This window comes from Phalaenopsis equestris, unplaced genomic scaffold (assembly GCF_001263595.1).
Source record: "Phalaenopsis equestris unplaced genomic scaffold, ASM126359v1 Scaffold001081, whole genome shotgun sequence".
Taxonomy (NCBI): domain Eukaryota; kingdom Viridiplantae; phylum Streptophyta; class Magnoliopsida; order Asparagales; family Orchidaceae; genus Phalaenopsis; species Phalaenopsis equestris.
Window position 1 is genome coordinate 667199 of NW_018165520.1, and position 22068 is coordinate 689266.

General features: G+C 34.9%; 1 protein-coding gene across 3 annotated transcripts in view; it reads right to left on the bottom strand.

Annotated features, from left to right (window-relative positions):
• Positions 1-2709: 2709 nt before the first annotated feature.
• Positions 2710-22068, bottom strand: part of LOC110033037 (transmembrane and coiled-coil domain-containing protein 4-like) — a 46066-nt gene continuing 26707 nt past the window's right edge. For all 3 annotated transcript variants that reach the window (XM_020736882.1, XM_020736883.1, XM_020736884.1), the window contains 9 exons: positions 12416-12513; positions 12193-12284; positions 5536-5606; positions 5310-5445; positions 4869-5011; positions 4700-4776; positions 3333-3403; positions 3181-3238; positions 2710-3082 (listed from right to left, as the gene is read on the bottom strand). In XM_020736882.1, coding sequence (XP_020592541.1) covers positions 2957-3082; positions 3181-3238; positions 3333-3403; positions 4700-4776; positions 4869-5011; positions 5310-5445; positions 5536-5606; positions 12193-12284; positions 12416-12513 — 872 coding nt within the window. In that variant the 3' untranslated portion in view covers positions 2710-2956. The remainder of the gene's footprint in view (positions 3083-3180; positions 3239-3332; positions 3404-4699; positions 4777-4868; positions 5012-5309; positions 5446-5535; positions 5607-12192; positions 12285-12415; positions 12514-22068) is intronic.

The window sequence follows — 22068 nt, forward strand, 5'->3', positions numbered from 1 at the left end:
AAAAAAAAATATTTTATTTATATTGCCTTCATCTTGAAAATATAAAATTACAAAAAAAAATTGAACTTTCGTTCTTATTATAGCATCTAGAGTTTAAATAAAAATATTTTGCTAAGTAGAACTTTGTTATCTAATTTCTCCTATTTTGTAAAGTGTATATTGTAATTTTTCTTGTGGGTTCGATATTTGGGCCTTAATCAAAAAGTCCTATATTACTTAATAATGATATGTATACTTAAGTAGTATCCCATATTTAAATATTATAAATATATTCTTATTTGCTTAGAAGTCAAGATTTTGCCTAGTTTTGCTCAGGATCAAGTTTTTGGTGTCGTTGCAAAGTAAGAAGTATAATTAAGGAAATTAAGAATAGAATCGCATACATCGCATTTGACATATATAAAGAGAATCGGGATCACTTCACTCTCGAGCTACATGGAAATTGGTTCCCCCACCTCCAAACCATATTATTCTTGGTTGTCATTGGACTTACTCCACCAAATATAACCCCGATGGAACGATTGCTCGCTACAAAGCCCGCATGGTTGCACAGAGCTATAAACAAGAATTTGATATTAACTATTATGAGACCTTTAGCATGGTTGCTAAGATGGCCATACTTTGCACCATATTTACCCTGGACTTCAACAACAATTGGCCTCTATTCCAACTTGATCGATGTCGTGAACACATTTTTACTTGTACATCTTCAAGACATTGTGTATATGCAGCAACCCTTTGGCTACAAAGACCCTCAGTTTTTCGATCATGTATGTATCCTCAAGAAAGCGCTATACAACTTGAAACAATCACCCCATGAATGGTTTGTCACTCTCTCTACTTTCTTTATACAACGTGGATTCCACATTACCAAATCTGACCCCTCCTTACAGCTTTATTCGACCCCCACTGAGCTTATCTTTGTCCTCATTTACGTTGACAACTTGATCATCATCAACAACAATACAACTGCCATGACCTCTCTTACCAAGCAACTCATTACCAGCTTCCAAATAAACATATAGATGAAGTCTCTAAGTTTCCCAACATCCAGCTGAAACACTCTAATGAGTGCACGATGCTACATCAACAGCAATACTTACTGAAGATCCTCCAACATACATCCATGCTTAATTCCAACCCAGTCTCCACTCCGCTACTATCTAAGAGGTATGATAACTCTGCCTTGATGAACCCCTCGCTAACCACACCGAATACAGACATTACAGGTGTCCTTCAGTACTTTAAAATTACTAGACAGGTCATTGCTTTTGCCGTCAATTTTCTATGCCAACAAATGCATCAGCCGATGTCATATCACAATCAACTTCTCAAACGTCTCTTACGGTAATTAAAGGGCACAATGGATTTTGTTCTTCGCATCTCTTGCGCTCCACCCATCGTTCAAACATACTCTGATGCTGATTGGGTCGGCGACTCATCATATAGGAAATCAATTACCGGTTTCTGCACACTTTTGGGTAATACGCCTATCTCATGAATCATCAAGAAACAAACTGTTGCATGCTTATTAACTAAAGCCGAATATCGGGCATTAACAACCTCTCAATTGATCTTATATGGCTCAGATGCTATTGAATGAATTGGGAGTTGCCCAAAAGTCTCAATCCAATCTGTTTTGTGATGTCTCCGCAATGCGCATTGCAAACAATCAAGCATTCCATGCACGCACCAAACATATCGAGATTGGTTATCACTTCATTCAAGAACATCTTCAGGCCGACACTCTCCAACAACATTACATTCATACCCAAGATCAGCCGGCACACATCTTCACCAAGTCCCTGCACAAGCAACGGTTCAATCCCCTCAAATCTGAGCTTCAAGTTATCGGCAAGACTCCTCAGCTTGAAAGCGAGTTTTAACCATCATCACTTAGTAGTAATGGAGCATTGGAGGACTACACTACCACTCACACCCTTCAGGAAGAATATTTGGAATCCTAACCAACTTCAGGTGGCAACAACATATTTTATATATTATATAATCATCTTCTCCTCTGTAATATATAGGATGAAAAGCATGTATGTTTTAGTTGATGAAATTTAGAATAACAACACTCAGAGCTCAGGTATGAATCTTCTCCATTGGGTTTGATACTTCTACATTCAATTACTCTCTGTATTTCTCTGTTTATCAATAAACATTAAAAAAAAATAAGTGCCTTTTTAATAATTTGCTTAATTATTATTTTATTTTCAAAAATATAAAAAAAAAAATTACAGATGCTTAGTCTAACAAGCAAACAAAATAAACCTCACCATAAAAAGACATTTTAAACTAAACATCATTAAAACAAACTGAAGCTCTGCTGCTCCCCCTCGTCCTTCGTTAGTGTTCTAGTAAATAATACAAAGCTTGCAGACTGCTGTTTCTGTTTTCTTTTAATTCAGGCTTGTTTTTTTCTAACAACATTGCACGTAGTTGTAAATAAAACTCGAGGAAATCAACATAACAAACACTAACTACTAACAACTATCAGAGGACAAACCAACATGAAGAAATACATCTCTCAACAATTTAAAATATTATCTTTTTAGAGCAGATTTCCTATTCCTGTTTAGCTAATTGCTTTCTTATTTGTTTCATATGTTTCTATGCTGGGAAGCTGCTTTTAACAATCAAATTCGTTAATGCATGACAAGTTATAAGAAAGCTGTTGTCCAACTTTTTGAAAAAAAAAATATTACAATGCTCAACAATTTTTTAACAAATTACTTTCCCACGACAATTTTACAATCACCTATATAAGAAATTGAAGTCCTCGACCGACATAGACCCATAAAATATAAGAAGATGAAAATTTCACTTACCCGACGGAAATTATATTAAAAGGTTATGTACAGTTAGTAATCAAAATGAATAAATATGCCAGCAGTAGCAAACTTGAACTGAAAAAACGGGCACAGAAGACAAACAATTCTTGACTCTATTGCTAATCAGAAAGCTGGGGAGGATAGGAAAAAACGCCATAACAGGTATCAAGTTCAAGCTGCTCAAGGATTTTGGGGACGGCAGACAAATATGAAGAATGACCATCAATTATTTCAGTAACATCTACCTGATATAACAAGCAATGCGAATCATTCAGCTTGAATATTGAGAAAAATAGCATATAGTACAACAAAGTATATAATGATATAAGAATAATGAGATTACATTCTCAATTCCAGGCACGACAACGGCTTGAATACCAGCCAAACCTTGGGTGATTAGACTGCACAATAGAAAAATGGGAATCATCAATGCACCCTATAAATTTTTCATTTTGGTGAAAAGTGTTGTGTAGTTGTAATTAAATTGAAGAATACCTGGCACGAAAAGTCACTCCAAGGATCCAGTCATTTGTGGAATATACATTTATGAATCTCCCAGCAACCATCTGAAAAATAATAGTGAAAATAAATCTAGCAATCCACTAGACTAAATGAATAGTATAACAATATCAAGCACGTGTTTCCTACATAATAGTTCTAAGGTGAAACTTTGGTGCAATCAAAAAAGAAGGCTTAGACAAGTTTACCATATAAACACTAGTTTAATTCTAATTGAATGAGGAATAGAAGTTATAAGTTACTAGGCTTCACCTATAGCAACAAAATAATATATTATGCTTGATTTAAGCAAATGAAGAGAGATTTGCGGCACTCATTGTACTGTACAAAAACCAATGCAATACATTTATCAGTTGTGTTTTTTCCTTTGTGAGCTGTAAAGATAGCTGGATGACAATTTTTTTCGGATATTTTAATTTGGGGGTAAATTTAAATAAATTTACCAATTAATTACCTTATGAAAGAACTTAATGTTGTTCTAAATCACAAATTAAGGAAGCGCTTGGATGCTATTATCACGAGGAAAGTGATTAGAACACTTGGTCATTCAGGTAATAACTGAAGAGGAAAAGATTTCAAACTATGTTATCAAAACCAAATTTGAAGAAGCTTCAATTTCAAAATTTTGAAAAGCGATGATGACTAATGTTTGGGCAGCCAGCTCTAATTCAGGTTCGAACACTTCTAATTCGGCTCAACTCAAGTTTTAGTCAACTCAAAAATGATTGATCTTGGGTGAAGTTTTGAGTTTATTTAAGACCATTAAGTTATGCTAAAAAACACTATTTTCTAAATTTCAATCTGCAAGTATCAAAAAATTGATGAAAAAAAAGTCCAAAATACCATAATAGAAAGCTTCCTTCCACAAATTTTCATCTAAGGAATTTGATAGGAGGATAAAATTGATTCAAATTTGATAAGTTGAGCAATTTGGAATGGGTGGAAAATTTTATGAATAAAATGGACACGTTTAAGAGAACTTCGGACCCTTCAGATTATGTGCTCTGTCGAAATCTACTTAGTTGTATAATAGTAATTCTCCCCCTATGAGTAATAAATGTACATATAAATAAACATTGAGCTGAATTTTAGCTGAATTGAACTAATTTTGAGCAAGCATGCCTTGAGTTGAAGTGAATCAATTTTAATTTTATGTTGACTAGTAAGTTTCAAGTTTCAAGCACAATTATCTTCTCATGGACATCATACAAAGTGATTTGAGCATATCGTCCATCAAATTATTTACATAATATGTTGTAAATATACTAATGTTGTTTCCACGTATGCTTGAATAGATGGGTAGAGGACCAAGATGAAAAAGTAAACCAAAAACCTATTGATACCTTTCTCGCAGCAGCCCATTCTTCATCATTGAGCTTGATCGGCGCCCCAAGGAGAACGACTCTTTCTATAAGTCCTTCTGATGCATAAAATACAGATTTTTTTTTCTTGCTTCGTTATTGTACATTTAAACAGTATAAATGATTGAGATTAAGAAATGTAAAAAATTACCATTTTCTCCAGATTCAGCAAGCTGTTGTAAGCACTTAAATATAACCCTTGCTCCTAAAGAAAAACCAATAAGTGTCACGGGCCTATTTCCTTGTAGCCCCTTCATCAAAGTCTCGGCAAGAAGCTTTCCTGCCTTGTCTGATCTGGGAAAAATTGACACTAATCAACCACCGTTTATGCAAAAAATTTCTTGTTAACTGGAAGGATGAACCCACAAACTCCAGTCCCCAAGAGAAAATGCAAAAACATTGCCAAGCTGTAGTATACTATAGAAAAGGGGAAGTTTAATGTGTGTGCGCGTGTGTGCGCGCAGGTACGGTATTGCTAAATACCACTCACAAATAAAAACGTCAACATAACAGAGCGAGCCAGCATGTCTTCATATCAAAAAAAAATTAAAGCCAAAGGTGAACTCTAATCATAAAGGAGCTGTTATCGCACCTATCAATAGCAATTGTCCATTTGCTATCGATGAAATCGGTAGCTGAAAGTAATGCAGCTGGCCATGCCAAGGCAATAACAAGTGAATTAAGAACTGTCAACATGGCACCCCGCTTCATCAGCTCCCTTGTCAAGGCTGCGTAAAAAGACACAGAAATGGCATTGCAACGATGCAATTAGAAGTAGCGAAACTGAACATTTAAAGTAAATATGTCAGGCAGTTTACTTGAAGTAAGCCAATCCTGAATGGCAGTGCTGACAGCAATCAGATTCTTGGACTCCCATTGAAGAGCATACCTGTTGACATCAATGTAGCGTGATTAAAATCAAACTTAACAGCATAGCATCTGAAGCAGAACCAACTAGCATAACGTACATGGCATATGAATATTATAAGGAAAATTTACATGCATTCCACTCAATTCCTATGCCTTTACATATGTAACAACAAAACTTCAATTTTTACATACATGCCACCTTACCTATGCATGAAAAGGTATATTTCACGTTTTAAAAGTTAAAATGATTGTATTTTGTATTATATAAATAATTTGGGTGTTGTAAATATAAAAAGTAAACTTTAAGTGTTAGATATGTAAATACACATAAATTGTGTGGTATGTATCAAAATGCTGCGTATTAAATATTCCCAAGCAGGGAAAACTGGATAAATGGAAGCCTTGAAACGATGGGTTAGCGATTATGCACATACAAACTTTTTCTCAATAAGAATGAAATGAAAAATATCAGCTCAGTGCCTGAGCTTACAATAAATATTAATATAGGGAGGCATTGATGTGTGCAGCTTCACCTCTGCATTATTGAAAGAACGTTTTCATAAATGAAGCCCGCAAACTTCACATTGCAATGGAGACAGTCTAACCATTGCTTCCAGATCACCCTCAAATCAAATGAAAATTAATGAACATTGGAAAAAAAAAATATTTAGTTTTGTACATGATTAGAGAAGTGGCATTCAAAAAAAAATTGTGGATTATGGAATGTTTGAAGACACATTCGACCCTCTTATTCATACCGGAGCAAGCAAGGAGTTGCGGAACCTGCAATCCCGATAGCAGGATTTCCGCAATACCGGCGGAAACGGAGCTCCCGCAATCCAGGATAACCGAATGGGCAAGTTCCTAACCGGTTTGAGATTTCTACAACCATCTTGCCATTTTTAATTATTTCCTACTTCTATTTTTGCTTCATAATTCATATTATTTTCCTATTTCTTTATTTCTAATTAGGCCTATTTCTATTAGAAGTCTATTTATGTGTTGTTGGGCTGTTTCGAGACTTTAGTTTTGTTGATTTTATGATGTTAAGAGACTTCTTAACACGAGGCATCTAGGCTTTTCCCGCTACTGATGCGGTAACTCCCGCATCCAGTTGTGGCTGAACCAGCCAGCAGTTAGGCCAGTTGGACCGGCCTGGACAGAGGTCGGTTGAACTGGTCTCAACTCCTGTTCGTTAGAGATTGATTCATCACCCGAGCCCGTGCCAATCCCATCCCTCCTCTTCCTATTTTGAGGCCTTGGAAAGCTTCCCTCCTCTTCCTATTTGAACCTTGCCATGAGGCAACTCCTTCCTATTTTATCTCTCGTATTTATATGTATGTTGGCTGTCCTAGGTTTTGGAAGTTTTTGTGTATCTTCTTTCAGATTTCCTATGTAGATTCTTCTTCCCCCTTGAGGGTTGTATCTGACGATTAGGGTGGTGCTCCAACTATATCTCTCTCCCCGGTGGTGATTTTATTTCCTTGTTCCTGTTTCCAACAGTCTGTCTTGCTGTCCAGCACCTTCCTGCTACCCCCAAATAGCCCGCATCTTTGCCACATCATTGCCGACCCACCCATCTTTGCTGTCGCAGCCTCAAGACAGCTAACATTTGTTGCTCCTATTGTTTCTGCCATAATTTCAAGTTGTAGCTGCACAAGACAACCAACCGTCTAACTGTTCCTGCAGTTTTTTGACCCCACTTTTGTTGCTGATACCCCTGCTAGTCATCCCAATCCAACTAGCAACTTCACCGCCCTTGTGATGCACTATCGAGATGTTTGTTGTGTTGTTTTATGTGCTATTGATGTTATTTCAGTTTATGTGTGGTATAACCTTATTTCCCTAATAATAAAAATTGTTGTTGTGGTTTGGGTTTTGTTTTCTCCGATACCACTTCTTCTCTAATTTATGCTCTTCAGAGTGGCGTACCCTCTTCTATCGCAAATGTTGTGTTTCTAGCTTCCCCAAGAACAGGTAATGGATCCCCTCAAAGTCCATTTCTTGCCCATTCAAGGTTGAACTTTGTTTTCAGCCAAGACAGCAGTCGAACAACGCTTATTCCCTTCCAAACGCCGCCGAAATCGCCTATTAGTTTCCCTTGCCATTCCACAACCATATCCTTGCTAAATTAACTTCCTGAATACCTTCTAGGAAACCTAGGTATGATCTGATATTGCCCCAACAAACCCTCAACATTCAGGGATTTGTATTTTCTATCGTAAATAAAAAATTACAAAAAAAATTTCCCTCCCATCCTCCTCCCCCCCCCAAAAACAAATATTTGATTTCCAATCCCACATCTACCAAAAGCCTAATCGTGAGATAAAAAACACAAAGTCACCTAGGAGAAATAACCAAAGAGATGCCCAAGAACTTACTATGGAAGACATACAACAGAAAATCCTTCAAATACAATAGAAACTTGTCGCCTTTTAAAGAAGACAAACTAGTAAGGTCACCCATGGCCACAACAATGACTCGTCAGATCGAAAGGAGGAAGTGAATACCTTCCATCAAATAATTTTCAGTAACGAAGAAATACTACCTCAACAATTCGGCATGGAATATCAGAGTTAGGATCTTCTAGTGAATGTGTATTTATCGAATTTCAATGATTTCATGGATCAAAAATGAATTTATCGAGTGGCTTCAAACAACAAAGCAAAATTTTGAGTACAAGGAAATTTCTCAAGACGAGAGTTAAATTGACAGCCTTCAAGCTAAAAAAAAATGCTTGTGATGGGGGAATCTAATGTGTATCAGCAGCAAGAAGGGAAGAGTAAAATCACCACATAGTCCAAGTTGAAAAGTGAGATGCAGTGCAAATACTTTCCACCACATTACCGATAAGATATGTTCATAAAGCTCTGCAACTGAGCCAGAGAGATATTTTTATGTAGTACACTGCTAAATTTGATCAACTTATACTGAAATGTGAATTGGTAGAGCCAGGGGACCACAAAATAGTGAGGTATTTTTGAAGGATTGATGTCGTCTATTAGTTATTTGGTGAATTTGTAGCCATATCGGTCTTTATTAGATGTACACACCCTAGATTTGATGGTGGAGAAACAACAGCATAACTAGAGGATTGACACGTCTTACAGCCAGAGTTCGACGCTAAGATCAAGCAGCAACTGTACACCCAATGAAGCACCCAAGCCGACAGTACCCAAGAAGTCAATCCAAACTAGAGAAAAAATGGAGCCTGGTAGCACTCCCAAATCCATCCCAGTCAGGAAGTGCTACAAATGTTATTGGTTCGGGCACATTATATTAGATTGCCCAAATAAGAGAATGACATCTATCACCAAGCAAGGTGTCGTGGGGGAGGCAGAAAATGAAAAATCATGGAAAGAGAATGGAGAAGAGTACCAGTGACACGGGGATCTAAGGTTCGGGCTAGTGCAAGCATATGACTGGCCAGCCTTCCTGCTAGACCGGACCGGCCAGGACCACTTCTGCCCCTCATCATCTCCTACTCTAATTTCTCCCCTTCCTAATTCATCCCTTCTTACTTGGGCTGCATTTCAAATTCCTGTCTTTTTCTTTCCACCCTCCTCTAATCATTTGGGTATTTTCCTACTTACCTAGTATATCCTATACTTCCATCTTATTTCTAATTGTTGTGTGTTGAATGCTAACCAGTTTTTTGTTTATCTCTGATTTTAGGTGTGCCACTAAGGGAAATAAGAAAATTGAAATCTAAACAGTCAAATACACATATATAAAAGTCCCTTAATAGAAAATACCTAATTAGAAACTAAGGAAATGAGAAAGAACTGGAAAAAATAGAAATGAAAAAAGGAAACTTGCTAAAAAATAGAAAGAAAATAAAAATAAAACTTTGTTTGGATCAGTTTTCCTGTGACAGTCAGAACCGCGAGTCACAAGAACTAGAGACAACAGAAACCTAGCGAAAAAGTCATTAAAATCCCGTGAAGGGATCGCAGGATGCCTGTGAGATGCTCCCACGTCATGAACTTTATATTTAATTTGCTTTGAAAGCATGCTAATTTTTTTTCAAATAATTAAATCTACTAACTTAAAATAATCGCTTGTACTCTGACAAATATGTTGAACAAATTAAAAAAGGTTTGTGAATACCACATGAGTTGAATATAAATTTAAAATAAAATGTGATCCATTCAAGAAGAGCGCAAGTATCCTAATTTTTACAAAATCTCTATTTTCAAAAGTCAAATTCAACATTATTTAATGTGTATACTCTCGAGCAAGCTACCTTCTCTATATGACAAGGTCAAGTTATACCTAGTCAGTTTGATTCGTCTCCTAACAAATACTAGAGTTGAAGAGGCTGAGTGCTACTAAATCAATCTCATCGTCTTTCTTATAAGTATCGTATTAGAGTTATAAACATTCAAGTAATGGGTTTCAATCAAATTGTAAATATAAATATTTCAAACACCACTCTTCAATGATGTGTTAATTATAAATCTCAATCTATGGGGGTCATCCAATGAAATGAAGAACTCAAATTATAAATATAAGCACTTCAACTTAAAACCCCAATAATGATCATCTTTAAATTGAATTTTAATCAAAGGAGTTTTTATTTTTAAAATGTCTAAAATATTTTAATATTATTTTTTTCAAATTTAGAATTCTAAATATTCAAATGAAATTTAATTCCTAAAAGCTTAAAAAAAATAAAATCTCATCCATCCATCATATTAACTTGTCGAGGATGATAAATTTAAACCCGAGCTCACAAGGAAATAATGTCATATCAATTATATCATTATATTTACTCTCAAATCAATCTACACCAATAATAGAATGGTTTAAGTCTGATATAAGCATGATTTGTCCAATCAACTCCACAAATATAGCATTTATAATAAGAGCAATTTGACAGGGTGGTTTGGCTACAAATTCCACTACATTATGATCACGATTATAGCCCATATGTTCCTTAATGGATTTGTGCCCTAAGAGATGTGAATTATATTATATTTGATAGGGAGAAAAGTCCTTTGTTAGCTATGATTGACTTAAATTAGCCAATTTAGACAAAACATTCATCCAGACCTACAAGTTTCTCTTGAATAAAGCAACTCATGGTTATTGAGAAAGGTCATTCAATCAAGTAAGGTCGAATATCTCCTTTAACTAAGTAGATAAGAGACCATAACAATCCAGGAAGACGAAAATACGGGATCTTGATTGGAGGTTTGTTATTATTTCTCACCATCTACGCTTAAACTCAAGGTGATAAATTTCTACAATCTAAAATCAATTGTTATTATTATACAATGAGTAAAAAGCTTCTTAACAACTAGCCTTAATCGAAAGTGCTCTCCCATGAAAAACCTCAAACCTCGGATCTAAAGAAAATAATGCATATCAATTATATTATTATGTTTACTCTTAAATCAATCTACACCAATAATAGTGTGGTTTATGTCTTCTATCAGCGTGATTTTTTCAAATCAACTCCACAAATATAGCATTTACAATAAGAGTCAATTGACTAAGAGGTTTGGCTAGACAAACTCCACTAGATTACGATCACAATTATAGCTTGTATGCACTTAATGGCTTTGTGCCCTATGAGATGTGAATTATAGTATATTTGATTAGCTAAGATTAACTTAAATTGCCAAGTTAGATAAAACATTCATCCCAGACCTACAAATTTCTCTTGAACAAAACAACTCATGATTATTGACAATGATCATTCAATCAAGTAAGGTCGAGTATCTCCTTTGACTAAGTAGATAAGGGACCATAACAATCTGGAAAAACAAAAATATGGGATCTTGAATAGGGGTTCATTATTATTTTCTCACCATCTACACTTAAATTCAAGGTCAAAAATTTCTATAATCTAAAATCATTGTTGCTATTATAAGTTGAGTAATCAACTCCTTAACGGCTATCCTTAATCAAAAGTGTACTCCTATGAAAAACCTCAAATCTCAAATCTAAAGACCTCACAAAATGAGATTAAAATCTCTAAGTGGTTTCTTACTTACAATCATAATCTGCTTTCTGAAAATTTGACCTGGAAAATAAAAAAATATTTTGTCATGGGCGCAAATTTTTCGGGATACTGGAGTTACTCCATCAAAAATGCAATTCTATTCAAGAAGATTATCATTCTAAATGTCTCCAACTTAGAACATTTGGCGGATAGCTTTAAAGGCTTCAAGACTTTCATTTATTTAATCTTTGCAGCAAGCAAGGTGGATTTTAATTATCTGTACACTCCAACTATAGGGGAAGTATTATTCTAAAAAAATTATCACATTGAAAGTTAATAATTATTAAATATTCCATCATAATTTTATATACATTTTTTAAACTGAGATATCCTGCCATATAATTTTCCCATTATATCCCTTATTTTGCTTATATATAAACACCAGGGACATAAGAAATGATAAAGCTATGTCCAAACACCTCTGCATCACACACAATGCAAACATAATCGGCAATTGACAGGATCACCATTAGCCTAAAGAATAAAACAAAAATACATGTTATCCAGCATAAAATGATAATATAAAATATGTTGCTTGATGGGTTTCTTTAGGAAAAAGATTGATCTAATATTCCGAAAAGAAAGGATTATGTACCTCTCCAGGTTATCTTCAAATGCCTCCCATGGACTAACAAAATCACTATCCTTGAACACAAAACCAGAAACCAAAATACCAACTGCTAAACGCTGTAAGAAATAGAGCTCATAGTCATTCAAAACATTCAAAAACAGAATAAAATCAAATGTATAGAACAAAAAGGTTATATAATTATCTCAAAACCATTTTCCAAATCAACAAAAAGTGAGTTATTACTCACACCCTGATTATGGTTTCCTCCAACAGTTTTAAACTCAAATTCTTCAACATCCCCAATTCGTCTTGCCATTTTGCTTCCTGAAAGTCCAGCTCCAGCCGCTGAATTTGGAGGAAAAACACTGATCAACAGTATCTTAGAAAACACAACCATAATTGATATTTAAGGTTTTGTAAAAATGTAACTTAACACTTTTGAACAACAGTCTTCGTGCAGTATAGCATGCATTGCATAATTTAGGTCATAAACCTTATGTAGCAGCTATGGCAGTTAACGTTAAAAACAAGCAACTCCACTTACGCAGCTTTCTTTATCTTCTTTTTTTTTAGGAAATGGAAGTTCTTTATTATCAAAAATGTCTTCAAAATAGCAATCTTGATCAATGAAACAGCTTCATATATATTTTTTTAGGAAAATATAGAACACTAGAACTTGATCCAAGATCACATCCAATTGACCAAGAAAACTGCAGAAAAAATGTATTTTCCAGAAACCAAACCTTCATTATACTCAAAAATTATGAGGTAATCAAACATTTAATCTTCAACTAAAATGGACTTCTGTCACTAGGTCAGTAAGCATTTTCATTGTATGATATCATTATATCATCAAAGGCAAGTTAAATCAGCAGACAAATTGTCCTAAAAAACTCATATTCTTGGTTAAAATGTTCATAAAACTTCAATGGTTAAGCTGATTAACACGTCGCATCCTTATAGAAACAAATATGTACCTTGAGTGCAGAAGATTAATTATATAAGCAATTGTGATCCCCAACAAAGATAATCCTAATCAGGAAAAAAAAGATAACGCCACTAGAATGAAATGTTATGGATGATGCATTAATTCAGACACAACCCGTGTCATGAAAATTCTTTAAAATAATGTATAAAACCAATTGCTTACCAATACACGAGCGCACACACAAGCACTACTCATGTAATAACTTATTGTCAGTGAAAAATAATATAGAATAACTTCACATTCATTTACTATTACTGAAGACATATAATGAAAAAAATATATACCAAAACGTTGTGAAATGAAAGATTCAGGGGGTTTTTGGCTGCAAGTAGGATTTAGTGTTAGTGAGATTTAGTAAATTTGTAATTCATAAATCAGTTAAATCCACCCTACTGTGGGATTTAGTAAATCCGAAATTAAGTTCAATCGAATGTAAAATTTGGAACCCTAAATTTGAAAATTCATAAATCACAAAACTCCAACATTTCAATGTTTGACTGAATTTATTAAATCCAATAGTAAATCCCAACATTGTGAAAATTAGACGGAACATCAAATTGGTAAAGAAAAAGTTCAAGATTCATTGATTCGACCAGGGTTGAACCAAATCACGATATAAATTTAAAAATTAATTAAATATTACTTAAATAATGCAATAATAAATAAATAATACAAATATTTTTGGGCTCGATTTATAAACGAGCCGAACATGAATAAATATTTGTTCGTTCGTGCTCGACTTGCCTGACTCAAAATAACTAAGGATCTGTTTGGGGCAGCTGCAGCTTATCCAGATAAGCAATTTATCTTCATAAGTTGTTGATCAGCAGCTGATCCAGATAAGCTGACTGACTATTTGGCTTGTGCAAAACAGTTGATTTGCAGTTGTTTCTGGATAAATGATCATTCTACCACTGATTTAGATAAGCTGGCTAGCTGTTTTGTTTGTGCGTTTGGAAAACAACTGATTTGTAGTTGTTTCTGGATAAATGATCATTCTGCCACTGTGCAGTTGTGTTGTTTGCAACAGAACTGTCATGACTATATATTTGATAGTTTAGAACCAAAAAACTCACCTCATAACAGTACAAAAAAAAGGATATACACTCACTTAAGAGTGGGTACCAATAAACCTAAAAAAAAAAGCATGTGTGTGTGTTTGTGTGTGTGTGTGTGTGAGAAGCAAAGTTGGCTCAAATGATTATAGTCGTCGAGAATCTAGAAAACCCCATAGCATTCTATTATGTTTAACGTGTTGAATTCGTTTCTTTTCTTCAATTTTATTTCCTCAACTTATGTTTTCTCCTTTTTTGATATTCAAAAAAAGGTTGGCTTATGAAGCAAGCACAAAAAAATGTGTATACTATGGCAGTACCATCATAGGTATCACCACTTAAATATCGAAGTAGTTACTAAGAAGACTTAAATAAAATATGATGAACCATGCTCTCATGATCAAAGTGGCATAGGTCATTTGTAATATATGTCTCTCATATTGATGATATGTCAAGAGGTCTCTAAAAAGGTCTAACGGGTGTGTTAAACTTGCGGAAATTAAAAAACATGACATGTCAAATGGTGAATCTGACATGGTGTCCTAGACTTTACATATGTCTGACAAAATAGGATTCTCTAGAAGCATTTGTACCTAAAAAAAAAGGAATAAATATTTTGACGGTAATAGATCATGCCCTAAGAGGAAAACTATACTGCTTAAGGGGGCAATGTTATCCTATTTGGAGAAAACATTTGTTTGGTTTGGCAATATCTTCAAAAAATAATTTCACAAATGACATAAATTTTGTTCTGGTAACATCAAAAAATCAGCTAAATATGTCGGCTGTGAAAAATGACAACATATAAACAACGTAAAAATCTTTGATCACTCCAGATAATATTTACATTTTTTTTAAATAAGGTAGCATTAAACTGAGTGCTGCATTCGATGGACCCTATTGATGCCGGTAGATTTAGTGCGTAAATTTTGCAAATATCTTTCAATATTACAAAATACACACGACAGATATAACAATAAACATGCAATATAATCCCAACAAAAATACCTTTTATGAAAATAATTTATTTTTAAAACTCTTTTTAAACTGTCAAATCCCTTTTAAAATCAACGCAAGCATACATATCGCTCAAGTAATAAATGGCTCTAATGGAGTCTTAGATATCGATCTCACAGGGACGTTAGAAAAACCTATAAGTAAATTCTTAAAATTATTTTAGAATTTAAAAATATACAAATAAAGGTAAAGTGCGAAGTTTGAATATTAACTACTAAGGTGAATGCAATATAAAATGCAGTTGAAAGACAGAGTTGACTAACTAAAAACTAAACTTTCAAAAGTAAAATTACGAAAACTAAACAAAGTTTTTGTTGATCGAAGATTCAAATTTAAGAAATCATCATTCCCCTTTACAACGAGTATATGGATTGTGAAGAAATTAAAATCATTTGAAAATATATATATACAATTTGTTTTGTGTCAAATAGAAGCAATCTTATTTTTTGCACTCTTCCAAGTGCTATAAAGAACATTGACTAATCCAAAATTTAGTCCCTAATTTCGTGGTTAGATTGGGATGATACCGGCTGACACTCCAGAGCTCCCACTATTCCCTCCCCTGAGGGCTAACAATCTCGCATTAGTTTCCAACTAACTGTACCAAATTGAGATTTTAATCTGTCACCTTAAAATCATCAATTTTGCATTCAACAAAGTATATTTCTCTATTTATTTGCACTCAATTTCATGGATAACATACTCTCCTATGAAGTCAAATGTGATTTTTCCCCTATTGTAGAATTCATAACCTTTTTCAAAACATGTGTTTCTCAACATGTTTTAACATTTTAATTGGCCAAATCGAAAAGTAAATGAAGATCGGAGTTCAAATCATCACAAATTATTAACATTTAAAATTATAGAAAATAAAATCAATTCTTCACAAAACCATATCTCAAAGTAGAGAGAAGAATAAAGATGACTACTCAGAATTCATGAAAAGGATACGACAAAACACGAATTTCATAAATAAAAATAAGTTTACAAAACAAAAGAAATAAAAGACACAATTTATCTCCCAATCATTTTCAAGCAAATCTCTAGAAGTTCTCTCCAAGCCTCTCTCTTTACAAGCACACTCAATTCTCTCTTAGAAGTATAATGAAGAAGAAATCTCTTACCTTCCCTCTCATCTTACAACCCTAGAATAAAATTTCCTCTTCTTCTCTCCTTGCCTTTCACGCCACCCCCACTTTGTTGTCCTTTTCGTTCCCCCTTCAACTCCTTAAAATCTTCCTCTTTTATCTTAGGTTGTCTCCTTTCAAAAGGAATTCAAAATTCCCTCCAAAAGTCAACTTTTTTGAATTCAAAAGATGTGTCATTTGATCCAAGAGACATATATCTTCATAAAAGAACCTTCCAAAGTGTCTAGATGCATTAAATTACTCCAATAGGTGTGTAAAACAAGTGTCCCTTTGAAAATTCGCGCAAAATTCGTCTCGAACCTCCTTAATCCGCAAAAGGTCGTTTATGGCGCATCATTCGCCAAGCCTCTCAAACGGCGCATCATGCGCCAGAATTCTAAAATTCGTTGTTTTTGCTCCAAATTTTGTCCTTTTTGTCATTTTTGCTCTAGGTACCTAAAAATAATATATCTGCAACAAAAACATGAAAATATTCTTCTTTAAAGTGCAATATCACAAAAAATAAGCATAAAATATGTACTTAAAACAATATATTATTTTGGTTTATCACTTATTGTTATTCAAATAACTTTATTATCCATACAACACTGATCTAGATAGCATCAAACATAACACCTAAGTAACATATAAGAACGCCAATCAATTTTGCTTATAAAAAGCGCAACTTGTTCCAATTCTATATAAATAACAAGGTAAACCAAAGAATTACATCAAAACCAAAGAATTACATCATGCAATCATGCAGAAAAGAACATCAAACTAGGATATTAACCTGAGAGCGAGGAAAGATATTAGAAATAAGCTTTTTGTATCATTTCACAGGTTGTCGGGATCTCGCCCTCAAAGCTGGACATACGCAACAGATACTACCGCAGACGTGAAGCACCCGCCTGGACATAACCCCCATCCCGCCTTTCTCTCTCTCTATCTTCTCAGTTGCTGCTACTTTTTTACACCTTTCTCAAACTTCATTCAGGAAGAAAATTGTACTCAGTTACAGCAAGAATCAATTTGCGATCATGGAGGCAAGATTTGAAGAACCCACCCCGGTTGACTGGTTCTCGATCGGGACAAAGATCCTTCGACCGCCCTCACTGCGAAGTTGTTGTCCGAACTTCTTCCCTGCAACAGATACTTCGACCAAAAGGATGTGAGGGCTCGATCGACCTAGGGCAAGAGAGATCAAGCGAGGGATGAGACAGAGAGCAGAAGGGGCAAGGGAAGAAATAACCTTCAAACGCAGATTTGAGGCGACCCCCGTCTATTAAAGAAATGAAAATTGCATTTTCAAATAATCTATCTGAATGCACGACCTAAACGACAAGGCAGCGTTTTCAAAATGTCGCTCGCGCCTATAAGCTGCCCCAAATGTGTCCTACATAATTAAATAATAATATTTATTTATATATTTTTACATTAATTTTTATATGAATTAAATAAATGCTATTTTTTTATTTTAAAAAATTATTTGAGTGGTATATTTATAAAAAATACAAGTTTATTTATTTTAAAAAATTATTTGAGCGGTATATTTATAAAAAATACAAGTTTAGGAGTTAGATATGTAAAAAATAGGATGAGTGGTATGCATGTAAATATTCCTAAAAATCCAACATATCCTATTCATAGAATCTGGTACATATAGTTTATTTTTGAACATAGAATTTAATAATTTATTGTGGTATGCAGGAAAGTTCTCCTAACTAACTTTAGTCCCACATCGACATTTTTGTCTTTAGAAGTTTTGTATATCTTTATAAAATGAAGACTTAACTGTAGAACTTTACAATCATGAAATTTCAAATTTAATATAAATATTCATGGACTTTCCAAATAAAAAATAAAAAAATAAATAGAAAGGCGGTTCATTCGAACCGCGCCCGATTCGCCGGTTTTAAGGCTGGACCGCCAGTTTAGGTCGGTTCCAGCCGATCCAATGCAGGGGCAGTTTTTAGCCCGCCCAGAACCAGATCACTGGTCAGTTCACGGTCAAACCGGCTAATTTTATCTGATTTTTTAAACCATGATAAATCCTATTAAAAGACGTTACCAAACACCACTTCAAAGTATTTTATTGATTTTCACTCTTCAATTTAAAACCGACTGGCTAGAAAATGATGAGTTTATCTAAAGAAAAATTGTATTAATTAAATCCAGTAATAAAAAGGCACCACCAAAAACCCCCTCAAGGTATATTCTTGATTTTCACTCTTATATTCAAAACCAATTGGCTGAGAAATGATGGCTTTATCTAAAAGAAAAGTTGTATGTCTTTATACCTATCTTATTATTAATAAATTATTCTAGAGGATAAATTTTTGTCCTTGAAAAAACTACATGAGCAAATCATTATTTTATATATATTAAGAAAATTTCACAAAACTATCTTATATACCCACAAACTAAACAAAAACTGAGTAATAATTCAGATGATATTATGTCATCGTTCAAAGAAAAAATATGGATTCCAATTCCTCTCACCCTCCCCACATATATATATATATGTATATTTAAACCATTGTAACGTAATGAAAATAAAACAATATGCATGCAAGTTTAATTTATAATAAGCGAGTATAAAACCATTTGACAATTTTCATCTATGAATATAATCAATCAATATATTTTAAATCCTTTATAATTTCATACTATAGCATTTTAATATTTTTTTTTTTTAAAAGCCCAAGGGCTGATATATTAAAGATAAAGATATAGATAAGTTTGTATGGGTGGGCCTAAACACCCAACCCACACGGTACAACATACAGCAAAAAATGTAAAAGATGGATACATATAGAAATAAAAAGAAACCCAAAAACCACCCGAGCGCTGAAAAAGTGTGGGTCATCCCAATCTAGTCTTGCATCTGCTCTAGTTCTCAGTAGGGATCCAGCTGGCAGATTGGTAAGGTGTTGACTATTACCCGTAGTAGCCAACGTATCATCCATAAGACTCCTGAGCTCTAGTAGATCTTCATTCTTCTTCTTCCTCCTGGAAGTGTAAACTTGTCATTCCTCCTCCAAAGAATCCGCCTAATGGAGTATAGCTGAAGCAAAAAGGATTACCAACAGTAGTACCCACAATAGGTTTTACAATATGTGAAGTATGAGTTGCCACTACACCGGATGCTTCTTGAAGAAGCTTCTTGAAGAAGTGGAGCTGCGTGCGATGCTCTCCTGATTATCAGTCTGAACACTATCATTTATAGGTAATAATCCATCAATATTGTTTTGTATGAAGTTTGTACGTGTCAGCATCACATCACTCGCAGTAACAGTAACAACAATGTCATGGGGGGTGTCCTCAGGTGCAACAAACACCTCCTGTCTGAAAGTATCCTCCTCATGTGGAACTAAAATGTCCACAGCAATGGGGTTAGACTTATCCTTATTCACTTGAATCTTAGATTTCAAATTAGGATGAAGCTTGTGGCATTTAGCAAAGATATGACCAAACATCTTACAGTGAGTACAATATGGGGGTTTATATTCCATGATGATTTGTTGTCAATAACAATTATGGGTTGTGCCCAGCCAAACTTCAGGGACATCAGGATGCGATCCTTTGAAACTAGATCTGTCTACTTTCAACCTAACCAAACCCTCGATGGCCAGAATATATATATATATATAAGCTAATATATTAAAGAGGAAAAGCTACAAATAGGTTATATGAGATGACCTAAAAGAAGACCCAACTCACACAATACAACACACAAAAATCCAAAGAAATAAAGATACATAAAGATTAAAAAAAACCAATATATATATATATATATGTGTGTGTGTGTGTGTGTGTGTGTGTGTGTGTGTGTTCGTTGACCCTTGCTCCGGCGTCTGCATCTACGTCGACGTTCGCACCTGCTCTGCTCGCCGTCGTCATCTTCCAAGCCTCTGTCGCTCGCAGTTGTCGTCTGCGCCTGATTCTTTTGTTTCGGCGTTGCTCCTCCTTTGTGCGTCGCCTCCTCCTTCGCGCTGTTTCGCGCCCAGCGACGAAAACCTCCATCTCCAGCTTTTGCGGTTTCGTCGTTTCCTCCGCGCCATTTTTGTGGTTCGTGTCTTCAGCCTCGTCTAGCTGCGGTTTGCTGAGATTGAAGCTGCGGTTTCGACATTTGCGGTTGGTCTTTTGTGCATCTTCGCCCGGCTGGTCTCTTTTTGCCCTGCCAAACTTGCAGGGCTTTTCTTTGCTATGATGGAGATTCCTCCTTCGGTTGAGCCCGGTAAACCTCTTTTGCCCACATTATGGGTAATCCTCAGGGGGAGACGGCGGTTGTCTTCCCCTCAAGTTATAAAGAGAATCATGATGATACAGGTGACTGTCCCTTATTAAGAATGTAAACAGGAAGAATAGAAAGGCAGCACTATTTTTCTCTGAGTCAAAAATTTTAACCTTGACTGACAAATTCAAATTTGATTTCATTGGGAAATTTCAGTGGGGACACCAAGGTATGGAAGTTATCAGAAAAAGTTTTGATGACCTCAAATTAGCAGTAAAGTGGAAAGTGGGGCTCATGGATGGGAGACATGTTTTGATTCAGTTAACTGTGTCTGAAGACTACACTCATATTTTCTCTAAAAAAATATCTTAACATTGCTGGTAAACCAATGAAGATACTCAAGTGGTCTCCTGATTTTGACCCCAATCATGAACCTCCTAATGTACTGGTATGATTTAGTCTACCTGGTCTTAAGCTGCATTTTTTTCACATCAGGTTCTTTACTCTATTGGTATCATACTTGGAGACCCTATGAAGCTAGATCTACCAACTTTCAACCTTATCAAACCTTCTGTGGTCAGAATATTTATGGAAAGAGATATTATTTTGTCTGATGTTACTGAAGTCTGGTTGGGCACAATGCATAATGGATATTAGCAACAAATTATCATAACAAATAGACCTTCTTATTATTCTCATTGTAAGATGTTTGGGCATACTCTTGATAAATGACATAGGCTTCACCTTAATTTGAAATCTAAAGATCAAGTGAATAAGGATGGTTCTAAGAAAATACCTGAACCACCTGGAGAGAAAGCTACCACAGAACAGATTTTGTTGTCAGATTCTATTGCCCCTGTCGTTACTGTTACTGCGAGTGATGTGATGCTGACACCTTCAAACCCCAAAGAAAACAATACTGATAGACTATTACCAACAAATGATAGTGTTCAGACTAATAATCAGGAGAGCCTCGTAGCTCCACTTCTTCAGGAAGTATTCGATGTAGAGACAACTCATACTTCGCATATACTAGAACCTATTGTGGGTACTACGGTTGGTATTCCTTCTGCTTCAGCTCTACCACTCCATCAGACTGATACTTCGGATGAGGAATGGGAAGTCTATTCTAGAATGAAGAAGAAGAATGAAGACCGACTCCAACTCGGGAACATATTGAATGATACATTGGTTACTACTGGCAATGGCAATTATCTTACCAACTTATTAGTTTGTTTCTTCCCTATAACTATAAGCAGAGGCAAGACAAAATTGGGTCACTCTCTAGCCACCTGATACTATGTATTTCGGCATTGTTAGGTTTTTTATTTTAGTATGTAATGTATTTTCTGTAATGTATTTTCTATTTTAGTATGTAATGTATTTTCTGTTTTTTTCTAGTTTTGAAACTTTTTGTGGTTTTTGTGTGGACAATGTGTCATGTTTGGGCCCTCCCACACATTGTATCTATATCTT